This window comes from Hoplias malabaricus, chromosome 5 (assembly GCF_029633855.1).
Source record: "Hoplias malabaricus isolate fHopMal1 chromosome 5, fHopMal1.hap1, whole genome shotgun sequence".
NCBI lineage: Eukaryota > Metazoa > Chordata > Actinopteri > Characiformes > Erythrinidae > Hoplias > Hoplias malabaricus.
Window position 1 is genome coordinate 18,407,956 of NC_089804.1, and position 12,614 is coordinate 18,420,569.

The window sequence follows — 12,614 nt, forward strand, 5'->3', positions numbered from 1 at the left end:
CACAACCAGTCATTGAGGTTACATGTAAATTGGCCTGTGTCAATGTGAATTTAGACTTATGTCATACATATCCCTACTGCCACTGTTAATGCATGCTCATTGCCACTAGTTCTGTGTGGACTTTACATATGAATGTAGGAATATGGAGTTATAGTAAGTGTGCAGTAGTTTATAATGTCATATTAAGAGCAGAGAAAGTCAGATAATTTGGCACATATGGATTGTTCCATGGAATGTGAGCAGGAGCCCCCAAACCTTGACACCTGTGTTGTGTTAGAGAGTGTAGGTGGTACACCATGGTCAAAGCAGGTCTAGCATCTGGCAGACAGGGACACCACAACCTGAAATAGTTTTCTCCTGCATCAGGTGAGCTTGCAGAAAAACATACAGACAGACAGTTCTGATAGGTGTGTGTTATAGTTTATATACATGTTATAGCTCTAGCAGACATCATTAGAACAGAGTAACCTAAAAGGGAAACTAGAAAAGTAACACCTCAGAACCCTCTGAGATATCATCACCTCTCTGCTTCAACAAATACTTAAAATCTGAGACTGTGCGTGTGTCCAGCACGTGCACTGATCAAATATTCTAAAGCTTGGGTGCTTTACTTCCTGCCTTTAATAATTCTGGGCACCTTTTAATCTAAGTAGGCATGATATTTCCTTACATGATTTTTGGCATGAAATAATTTTCAACGTCTTTTAATCGTAAAATACTTCTCAACTTGAAGAACAAGATAAGTTATTATAGTATTATTACTTATTGTAGATGCTCATCAAAACACAGAACAGAATCAAATGAGATGCAGATGTGCCTGATAGCACAAAGTATCTATTCTAAATACACATCAGCTCAGACAGTTTACTTCTAAAAACATATCATTAAATCGGTTTATACAAAAGTCTATATAGAAGCAGTTTAGCCAAAAGGAAGAAATCCAAGCTTTAGTGAATTACAAGTAGTTTTAATGAGATAATTGTCTTGTTTTTTTAATTATTATTATCATCAATAAGTGCTAATATTTTTTTTGTATTGCCAAGAGAGCTTGGACTTTGACCATAAACATCTCTTGCCTTACTGCTTACACTGACTTAAAATACATAACATCTGGAACAGAGCTGTTGGTGGTTCACGAAGGCTAGTCCCCAACACCAGGAGTGTGCATTCAGGTTTAACATTGCCCTGTGAGTTTCACAGACTGTTGAATCCAGCAGGAAGATGAACATAGCTCAACTGACCTTCACATCAATTTACAGAAGAATTCATACAAAAAAACGTGGTAAAGTCATCAGTGAGAGATGTGGAGTTTTTGATGTATGTACGATCGGTGGAAGCTCTTTGCTAGAGCGTGAGTTATGTACACAGAAACAAGACCCCATAACTGTAAAATGTGAAACGCTTGGTCTTTTTGTTTTCAGTGAGTTTAAAGTGGAGTGGACATGTCCTACTTGCTTGTAACTGTCATCGCCAAAATATCCAGGTGCAGCATTAGTTTTAGATATCTACACTAGTTGCTGAGGAACAATCCAGCATCAATAATAGTCTCACAACAAGAAATGCAGCCACATATTTTCCACAGGGATTGCCCCCAAATGTCAGAGTATTGGTTACCCCCTCTGTGAACATGTGTACACACACGGATGTCAAGAGACACCCACCCACGCACACAAACATGCACACAAGTTCTTCTCACTGTGGCCCTTTTCTCACTGCTGCACTGTGTAATTGTATGTGCGCTGGTGGGCGGCAGTGACTCAGAGTGTGTGTGACTCACCAAGTGAGAGTGTGTTCCTGTGTGACTCACGCGCACATTGTGTTGTCTTTATCTCATTCACTGGTCGAGGGCTGCGCCCTCCAAGCTGCAATTTGGCATTTGGCAGCTGCATATTATGGCACTGGACATTGCTTAATTTATAGGAGTATTTGTGGACACAGTTTTAGATCGCAGCCTACTTTAAAACAAACAATCTGGCCCACTCTGTTGTGGGCTCATTTATTTATTTATACTGAATTTGTAGACTTTAGACTTCTGGTAGATTGCTATCCTGCATCATATCACTGTTTCAAGGTTTTGTTTGTGTGTGTGTATTTGTGTGTCTTTGCAGAACATTAAAATATTTTTCTCAGTTTTAAAGCTCATAGATATGTAAAGTGCCCACAATGCTTAGTATTTTGGCTTTGTGGGCACTGGGGGCTTCTCAAAATACCAAGGAAATTATATACTTTTCATGGGGCTTATGAAAATGTAATGGAATAAAATTTTCTGTCTATTAGTGCTGACACTAAACTAAAAATACTATTAAGATATCCATAAAAGAGTAGACATTTTAGTAAATTAGAATAAGCCAAAAATAGGCTTTATATAAATAGATTCGAAAAGCAAAATGGTTTAAAGACAAAAACATGCAGTATTTAGATTTTAATTTTTTATATTAAATTTAATAATAATTTCAGTTATCATACAGTGTAAATTATGATATGTAAATAAATAATAATGTGTATATTCTATATATGTTATAACGCAGCCAGGATGCAAAACATCCTAGCATAATGTATCATTGCATTGTATTATGTCTACTTCCTTCTCTGATATTGAAAAACATTGATAAATGCATGCTGCTCTGCAGTTCATGATTTTGTATTCTTTGGATTTAGTTTATTTTAGTATTTTATGTTTTATGTCTACAAAGCTCTGTTCACATTGTGTAGTAGGGTCATAAATGTAAAAATTCTAAAATAGAATTTTCTCAATTATTACCACACTGTGCTCTTAAAATAATAATAATAAAAAGCATATGTTTAAACCAGTTTAGGAATTTTGAAATAATTTCAGGGAAAAGATTGAGTACTTTTACTATACAAGGTGTGTCTAGAGGACAGCACAGTTCTCACGTCTTCTCAATTTGACTCTGGTGATATGTACAAAAAATGCCTAATTTATAATCATTAACATTGATTTCAATATTCATTATTTAATACCAATTTCAATGATGTTTTTAAGTTGTTTACTTCTATTGAATTAATTCAATATTGTGTCAGTTTCCTAAAAATATTTCTAATGAGTTACTTTCCTGTTCACCCAATCAAACACACATATATTGCAGAAGAAAATTTGAGCTGTACAAAGAAAACACCAGTTAAGCATGAATTTACATTGCTACAGCTTCTTCTGGTCTGTTTAGTTACTATTTTTGTAGTTTTACTACTTTTTACACTTACTATTATTGTTTTGGCTGTTGTCCCCCTACAGATGCGCTATGTCCAGGCCAAGCTGAGCGTTCATGACCGCTCTCTAAAAGTGGCTACTGTGATTGAGAGTCTAGAGATGGAGATGGAGTTGTTGTGTCTAACAGGGGTGGAGGACCAGCTACAGGCTGACGTCAGGCCAACACTGGAGATTCTGCGCAATGCTGGCATTAAAGTAAGTATCCAAAGTAAAATTATTTATTATGGTTCAAATGTCCTATTATCATTTTTTGTAAAAAGACCCATGCTTAATGCATTGTAGGTGAAAAGACTCTACTGTCACTCTTGGTTTACCAAACTTTTAATTGAATGCCGTTAATTAGTCTGACACTGATGAAAATAACAGATACAGCCAAAGACTAATTACAATGAATGTTATATTAATTGCCACATACTCCAAGGTGTTTCCCCTCCAAACCAACAGAGGTTGCTGTCTCCTGAGTATTAATCCCAATTCATGATTCTGTGTCGAACCTACGCCGTAGGCAGTGGCGGATGCTGGTCTTTCAAGGAGGGGAAGCTCAATTGCGGCCTACATCATAAAATGTGTCGGTTTATTTATACATAAATTCTACCCTCCGTTCCTTTTCAAGAAAATGATCTGTGACTCTGTCGTACCAACAAGGCGTCTTTTCCAGGGACTTGACTAATGTCCACTCAATGGCCAGCAGAGCTAGCCTGCTTAAACGGCCTTGGCCCATGTGAAGTGTGTCCGCCTGTGAGTGCTTTGTAAGGGTGGAGGGGCTCAGCAGCACCCGCTGCTCAGAAACTGCGATAGAAGTCAGGAAGAATGATAGAAGTCAGTCTCCAAACACAAGCAGCTACAAAAAACCCACCAGAAATAGAAGCTCGATTTGTCGCTAGTCGGTTTAAACAAAGAAAATGCCGCTAAAAGAATTAAGAAAATCTCCGGTTCAACGCAGAACAGAATGAAAATGTAATGCTCCAACGGATCTTTAAACCAAATGATCGCTGATTCGCTCATTTCGCTGTCAATCAAAAAGGGATTCAGCCTCAGACAGATTATCTAATCATCATGCAGAAGCTGAACGTCCGGGCCAACCCACTGCCCCATAGACCCCCAGAGACGCTGAGCGTCCGATGGGTGGGACAAAGGCCAGCATTTATCCAATCACTCGTCTCGTTTTGCTGCACTTCGCTGCTTCGCTATTGAACTCTGTGGACGCTCAGCATCCACACTGTTTAAAGCCCTGTCTTTACCAGTGATAAGAAGCTGATTCTGAACAAAAGTTGATCGCGTTGTAGTGCATATTTATTCAATGACATGTACACACAACAGTATATATTTGATCACTTATTATTTGACATTTTAGGGGAAGCTGAGCTTCCCTTGCAGTCTTAGAGCAATCGCCTCTGGCCGTAGGGCACACTTCAAACCTATGCCGTAGCCGTTTTTTCATAGCTCTCTAGAAATATAATTAACTCCTCCACACTACAGAGACTGCAGATAGCAGCATATTCACTGCCAGATATTTCATTGGTTTGGACATCACAGAATGAATAAAAATGTTAAACTAGAGGAGAAATGACATCTCAGGAAAAAAAAATCACAATGAAGAGCAAAAATGAGCAAAAAGGTCCAAAAGTGCAGTTTCTGCAGTGCTGAGACATGATTAGCATTGACAGAGGCTATATGATCCCTATGACATCTCAGTGAAGCATCACAATAATTTTGAAGCTGTAATTTTAAGGTAAAATATATTACATAGATTTCCTTTAAGCTCTCTTCCTTTACGTTTTGTCTTCATAGCTGAAAAGTAGGCCTATTGTTTGAGCTGTTTCTGCTTGAACCGGTCATTCTGTCCAGCAAAATTAGTTTCTCTTTGTTCTTTTTGGATTTGCCTTTTGGACTTCTTTATCTCGCTGTACTGATTTTCAGGTTTTGGAATATTTCTGCTGTTTTGACCTCGCTTCAAATATTGTATTAATTTACACTGTAAATTGTTAAACATTTGTTAAATAAGCCTGCAACTGATTCTCACCCTTGGTTTGGAGTGATTAATGACGTCTAAAGATCCGTAAACCATGTAATATATGATTGCATATTAGTCACTTCAGATGCTAACTAAATGGTATAAATAATTTTGTTAATTTATAATGTTTCTAAGAACTGAAACAAGTGATTACTTACAGTCTCAAATACACACAACAGTTAAAGGCTAAGCACCAGCTATATGGAAGTGTCAAACAAATAAATACAGTGGAATTTGAGTTCCTAACTTGTGTTTACTGATAGTCAGAAAACATGTTATTTCTTACTAATTCAAGAAATAAAGTTTAAAAGACCATTGGTCCACCCCCCAACAGTGTTTGGAATAGGTATCTTGCATGTGACGTAGATAGTGGACAACAACTCTAGAAGAACTTAATTTAATGCAAAATGATGAAAAGGTGTATTGTTTTTGGCTGCAATAATTCAATGTACAGTGGGACATCAGTGCACAAATGGCCCTAAGATCCAAAAATATCCAGAAAATGGACTAAATTTGTCGACTTTAAACGCACACTTTGGAAAGGACCATCCGCTCACTCGATTATCTGTAGTGCCCATTTCACTGGCGCTTTTCCAACAATATGGGCATGTAAGGACACCAACGAAAGGTGTTCAAGAGCCTCTGTAACATGGAGGTAAACAGGGTAAGGACACTCACTTCGCCTGTTTTAGTTGGTGTTAGTTAATGTTAGCTTGACTTGCTAAACTCGGTGGCTCAGATTATACTCGGCTACGTAGCTGCATTACGGAGGTTTATAGTGTCGGATGAATTCGAGTTCGACTTCGATCACATTTACAAGAATAACGGTACCTCTAAATTTGAGTTTAGCTTATTGCTTTTGAATAGCAATAGCAATTATTCATGGCTATAATAGGCCATTATCATGAATAATGTTGGTTATTTAGCTAGCAAGATACTGTCATAATGGTGTTTTACTGCGGCGTTGTTCAGCTGTTGTCCACCAGTGACATCACGAGTGCGTTCAAGAATTTCCATAGTGAGCTCGGGTTTTTCCGTCAATTTAATAAAATTGACAGTTTTAGAGCAAATTAAGCTGCTATTTACATTTTAATTCATACTTATATATGTCAGTACCTAAAATAATGTGAAATATTCATGGAGGTCCATTAAGTGGTGCTTAGCCTTTAAAATAAAAAGTCTACCTTCCTTATTGCTTGGTTTTAGGCAGAGAATCTTGAGGTTTAGCATTCCGACTGTCTCTTGGTGCCACACAGAGAGCTTGTTCAGACATGTTACGATTGTACCCACACATACATGAAAAGAATGTAGTGTAGAGTAAAAAGTAATATATTTGACTTTGAAATGTAGTGGAGTTTGAGTAAAAAGTCACCCAAAATTGAAATATTTCAATAAAGTACAGATAAAAAAAAAAAAAAACTTAGAGTTACAAATTATATTTACTTTGTTACTGTCCACCACTGAGAATAATTGAGAATGAGCCACAGCTCAGGTCAGTGCAAGAGCCCAGGAATGAGGAGCAGATGCTCTAGATTTTAGTCATTTTCACTCTGTTCTCCTTTTCCTCCTCCTTTTCCTCTTATGTCTCCACGCTCATTGTGTTCGTTTTGCTTTTTTAAACCTTGTCTTTGCATGCTCACATAGATGTGGGTCCATCAGTGTGATTGGAGAGACTCCAGATAATCATATAAATGTACAAATGCACTGAACATGTGATTTTTATATATTATGTTTATTGTATTACTACAATATTATGTTTATATATTTATTTTCAATTGGATAAAATGTTATTTTTATAAAAAAGTATTCCAGCTTCTTCAAAACCAGACAATAATCTGTGCACAAAGCAAGAGCCTGTAAAAACTCTACACCCACCACTTTGCTCATTTGCCCATTTGTTCCACTTTGAAAACAAATTGTGCAAATTTGCAGATGTGTAAACATCTTTGAAGAATTCTTGAAAGTATTTCCCACAACTGTATATAAACATTTGCTGTTCGAGATGTAATTGTTGCCTGGTGACTTCTATGATGTTTTTTAGAGTCAGGAAGTGTCCTGTAGACAGTAGAATGATATGTTTTAAATATATTAAGAACTCAGTGGAACTTGTATAAAAAGTCCCATTTTATCTTAATCTCTGTGGTAGTTAATGCTATAAATTTTGTCAGACATTAGATTGTCATGTTCTGCAGTATTCCATTATTAAGCAATGATGAAGTGTGCTTTATAGTTATTACGTTAATGCAACAGCTGAATAAAATGAACATCTTCTCCCTGTGGAAAGGTATGGATGCTGACGGGAGACAAACTAGAGACAGCGACATGCACTGCCAAGAACGCCCACCTGGTGACCCGCAATCAGGACATACATGTATTTCGGCCTGTAAGTACCTTCAGTGTAATCATTTATAGCAAGGTTTAAAAGTTGCTAAAACTGCCAGAAGTCAGAAGCTCCTTAAATGTTTTTTTAAAGACTTCAACTGTTTTAAATACTTCAATCAATTGTTCTCCCAAAATTTGGTATTTTTTTAAAAACATTATGTTGCCCCATATACAAAAAAAGCAGCTGAAACATTCCCTTATTTGAGTTGAACTGAGGGCTACATTCTTCTGCAACACTCCACGACCTCCCATACCTGCACCACAGACTGTGTTGGACTTCCCTTGTGGCGAGCGGCCAAAGGCAAGAGAAGGTTACGGCCTGCCTACGGCTGCACCGCAGTTCCTGGAAAACGAAGACAATGGCTGGCACGGCTTAAAAACAATCAGGCCACTCCCAGAGGACCGGGTCGCCCAAGAGACCCAGCATCTGGAGTCACTTCCTTCTGGACAACAAATGACATCTGGATTAGAGTCTAAATATTTTGGAAGGTGACAGATGAATGGCTGAATCGTGTACATCCAATGATTAGAAAACATCCAACCTTGGCAAAGTGCTGAAGAAAGATTGATATGCTAGAATATGGATCCAGCCTTTCAGTACAGTGGTTCCCAACCATCGTGGGTCATTTGGTACCAGGCTATAACAAGTGACAAATACAGTTTGAGAAAGTGGCTGCTGAACCACTTCAATGTTTGAAACCATTAAAAAACATTATTTTGAAAGTCATATTTTTCATAAAATTTAATCATATAATTTTAAAACTATGGTGTCAAGTAGGGCCAACATTTTTGAGAACCAAATGGCAGAATCCATAACAAAGACATAAAATTTTAAAATAGACTTTTGCTACTATTGAGAGTTTTTAAAACAGGTTTGTAAACAGAATATTTCTGTATATACTCGTTTATTTTGTATTTGTGCTTTTCATTGTGCTTCTTCTCAGTTATGCTTCTCTCAATCTCGCTTCTACCTTCTAGTCCGAAAACCTCTAGCCCTAGTCTAACCTCTTCTGATTTCTGGCCCTGTAGAAGGGTGGGATCTAGTCAGCCATTGGCTGCTGGAGATGAGTCCCGCTCACCGAATACATTCTAAATATCCCACTGTGTCTGCAGAAGCCCAGGAGTTTTACCTCTCTCCATACACACACACATTTCTCGGTTATGAACTCTACGTTTTGGTTCTAACCCTAATGCATTATTTTTTGACCCCTGACACACTTGACTGATCAGATAAGAACCAACATGGTGAAATTCAACTGGACAGGACATCCACATAAAAAGATTTTATGTGTTTCTTTACATTGATTCTGCTGCTATAAAATGTTTTATTTTTTTTGTACTCAATGTATCATAAATTAAATTTTTTTATGTGAGTTGTTGGAAAAAACTTTTGTACAAAGACAGTTTGGTTTATTAAATAAAATGCTGGAAATCAAATTGGGCTTGTTTTCCTTTTTATCCGATTAATAATCGATTAATCAAAAAAATAATCAACAGATTAATCGATTATCAAAATAATCGTTAGTTGCAGCCCTGAACACCATGTCCGAGCATAAGGATGTCCACAAGCACACCTGGCATCAGGATACCCTAGGTCGCATTTCGATAAGGTTGTCGGTTCCTGTTGTAGTGGCAATCCCCACACTCAGTGGTGGACACCCCGTGTAAGGGAGGCTGTCAAGCTGAAGAAAGAGTCCTATCAAGCCTGTTGGCTCAAGGGCAGCTGACAGGTACCGAAAAGCCAAGAGGCTTGCAGCTCTGGCTGTTGCTGAGGCAAAAACTCCGGTGTGGCAGGAGTTCGGTGAGGACATTCGGAAAACGACTTTCGGTTGGCTCTGAGAAGAATCTGGCAAACCATCAGGCGACTCAGGAGGGGAAAGCAGTTTTCCACCAACACTGTATATGGTGGGGGTGGGGAGTTGTTGACCTCGACTGGGGTCGTCATTAGGCAGAGGAAGGAATTATTTGAGGATCTTCTCAATCCCACCAGCATGTGTTCCACAGAGTAGAGTTTGGGGATCCCGGGGAGTGCTCCTCTATCTCTGGGACTGAGGTGGCTGAGGTAGTATGAAAACTCCTTGGCGGTAGGGCCCGGGGGTGGATGGGGTCTGTCCTGGGTTCCTCAAAGCTCTGGATGTTGTGGGGCTGTCCTGGCTGATACATCTTTGCAACATCGCGTGGACATCGTGGGCAGTGCCTCTGGAGTGGCAGACTGGGGTGGTGGTTCCCCTGTTTAAGAAGGGGGATTGGAGGGTGTGTTCCAACTTTAAGGGGATCACACTCCTCAGCCTCCCCTTTAAGGTCTATTCGGGGGTACTGGAGAAGAGAATCCAACTGATAGTCGAACCTCAGATTCAGGAGAAACAATGCAGATTTCGCACTGGTCGTGGAACAAAGGACCAGCTCTTGTACCCTTGCTAGGGTGTTTGCTCAACCAGTCTACATGTGTTTTGTGGATCTAGAGAAGGCATTCGACTGTGTCCCTCGGGATATTCTGTGGGGAGAGTTCTGGGTTCTTTGCTACAAGCTATCCAGTCATTGTATAAACAGAGCAGGAGTCTGGTTCGTATGGTTGGCAGTAAGTCCAACTGGTTTTCTAGTCGGAGATGGACTCCATCAGGGCTGCCTGTTGTGACCAGTTCTGTTCATAATTTTTATGGACAGAATTTCTTGGCATAGCCAAGTGGCGGAAGGTGTCCAGTTCGGTGGTCTCAGGATTCCATGTCTGCTTTTTGTGGATGATGTGGTCTTGTTGGCTTCATCGAGCCGGGACCAGTTTGCAGCCGAGTGTGAAGCTGTAGGGATGAGAATCAGCACCTCAAAGTCTGAGTCCATGGTACTCAGTCGGAAAAGGGTGGAGTGCTCTCTCCAGATTGGAAGTGAGACACTGCCTCAAGTGGAGGAGTTCAAATACCTCGGGGTCTTGTTAACGAGTGAGGGAAAGATGGAGCGGGAGATTGACAGGTGGATCGGTGCAGCATCAGCAGTAATGCAGGTTCTGTACCGGTCTGTTGTGCTGAAGAGAGAGCAGAGCAGAAAAGCAAAGCTCTCGATTTACCGTTCAGTCTACGTCCCAACCCTCACCTATGGTCATAAGCTTTGTTTAATGACCGAAAGAATGAAATTGTGAGTACAAGCAGCTGAAATGAATTTTTATCCGCAGAGTGTCTGGACTCCCCCTTAGAGACAGGGTTAGGAGCTCGGACATCCAGGAGAGACTCGGAGTGGAACCGCTGCTCCTCCACGTGGAGAGGAGACAGTTGAGGTGGTTTGGGCATCTGGTCTGGATGCCTCCTGGACGCCTTCTTGGTGAGGTGTCTCAGGCATGTCCAATGGGGATGAGGCCAAGGACACGCTGGAGTGACTACATGTCTTGACTGGCCTGGGAACGCCTCGGTATACCCCCGGAGGAGCTGGAAGCAGTGGCTAGGGAGAGTGAGCACTGGTTTTCTTTAATCGGATTGCTTCCCCTGCGACCCAGACCCGGATAAGCGGTGGAAAATGTATGTATGGATGATGGATAGAGAGGCAGCATTAACTGTTTCATTTATCAAAATCTGTTCTGATTGTCTGAGGAAGATTTTTCCAGAATGCTCCAATTTTACAGTGATGTACTCTGTCTTGATAAAGACATCATAACCTATGTGCACAGTGACAAGTTTTTTAATTACCTATAATTTAGTGCACCAGATCCAGATGCTCAATTTATGAGCATCTGAACATTGAATAAGGAGTCATTAAGGCAGCAAAGCAAAACCATCTTGTTTTATGCTTTGTTTTACATAACAGCTGTCAAACTTAACATGTGAATAATGCTGATTCTTCAACCATTCACTAATTGTGATCTGTATGAAAAAAGACCAGTTCAACAGGAATAGTGCAGAATGTATTTTTCACTTGAGTAATTCAGTAACATTTGCATATAACAGCAGTTATAAACTAACAAGCAAGGATTTATCTACCCTTTTTGTCATTTTATGGTGACTGCTGCATAGTTTTAAAAATGGCAATTGTCATTATGTTCAACAAAATACAAAAACCTAAAATTTAAGCTGTTTGAAAAGAGCAAGTGGGAAGGATTTATTAGTCATTAATGCATTATTATGGGATCCATCAAGGAAAAAGTGCTTAAAATGTACGTGCATCGATTTTTTGGGAGATAATATTGTATCCAAAAGTATGTGTGAGTTTTGGTTTAGATGATTTAAACATAGCATATTAATATTAAATTCATAGGTGGATTTTTAAAATTATTTTATATATATATATTTTTAAAATTTCCCAAAAGTTGCCATAAATTGAGAGGAGTGGGAGAATGTTTGAATTAATTCCTAATGTTTGAATTAATTCCTAACTAATTCCTATGTACATATTTTACTGTATATTATTTTTCAATGTAGTTTTTATGTTTGTTTTTGATAAGTATTAGATTATAGAGTGAATTTCATTGAATTTGTCTTTAGTGCTACAAAACTGAAATAAGCCTTAGCCATTTGAACAATGTACATATCTTTTCTGTTCACTTCAGACAGTCACTTTAAGGTGACATGCCTAAAAGTGTGCTTCCTTTATGAAACCCTTTCTCTCGTAAGAGTAGCAGGTGAGGGCAAGCTGACGACAGTTAAGCAAATGGCTTGGACCAAAGTCTTTAATACAGCTGACAGTTGAAGTAAGCAGTTGTACTCTCCTGTTTTTGGTGTGGTTTAGCTCACTAGTTTATTTGGGTTAGATTATTATCTGTGTGTATGTGTGGGGTGTGTGTACACTTGTGTGTATCTGTGTGTATTTGTAATAGAAGGCTGACAGTGTACTCTTCACTATGTTGCAGGTGACCACACGAAGTGAGGCCCACCTTGAGCTCAACGCTTTCAGGCGGAAGCACGACTGCGCTTTAGTGATATCGGGAGACTCTCTTGAGGTAACCCTCACCACTGAACCCCCTTCTTCATGCACTCACCACAGCCAGTCATAATGTGAAACAGCTTTCAT

General features: G+C 39.2%; 1 protein-coding gene across 2 annotated transcripts in view; it reads left to right on the forward strand.

The window, feature by feature from the left end:
• LOC136696545 (probable phospholipid-transporting ATPase IIA) overlaps positions 1-12,614 on the forward strand; it is a 60,270-nt gene that overhangs the window by 27,098 nt on the left and 20,558 nt on the right. For both annotated transcript variants that reach the window (XR_010802625.1, XM_066671038.1), the window contains exons 18-20: positions 3,254-3,424; positions 7,528-7,626; positions 12,454-12,543. Coding sequence is in view for 1 of the 2 variants with exons in the window: in XM_066671038.1 (XP_066527135.1) it covers positions 3,254-3,424; positions 7,528-7,626; positions 12,454-12,543 (360 nt within the window). In the remaining variant the exon portion in view is untranslated. The remainder of the gene's footprint in view (positions 1-3,253; positions 3,425-7,527; positions 7,627-12,453; positions 12,544-12,614) is intronic.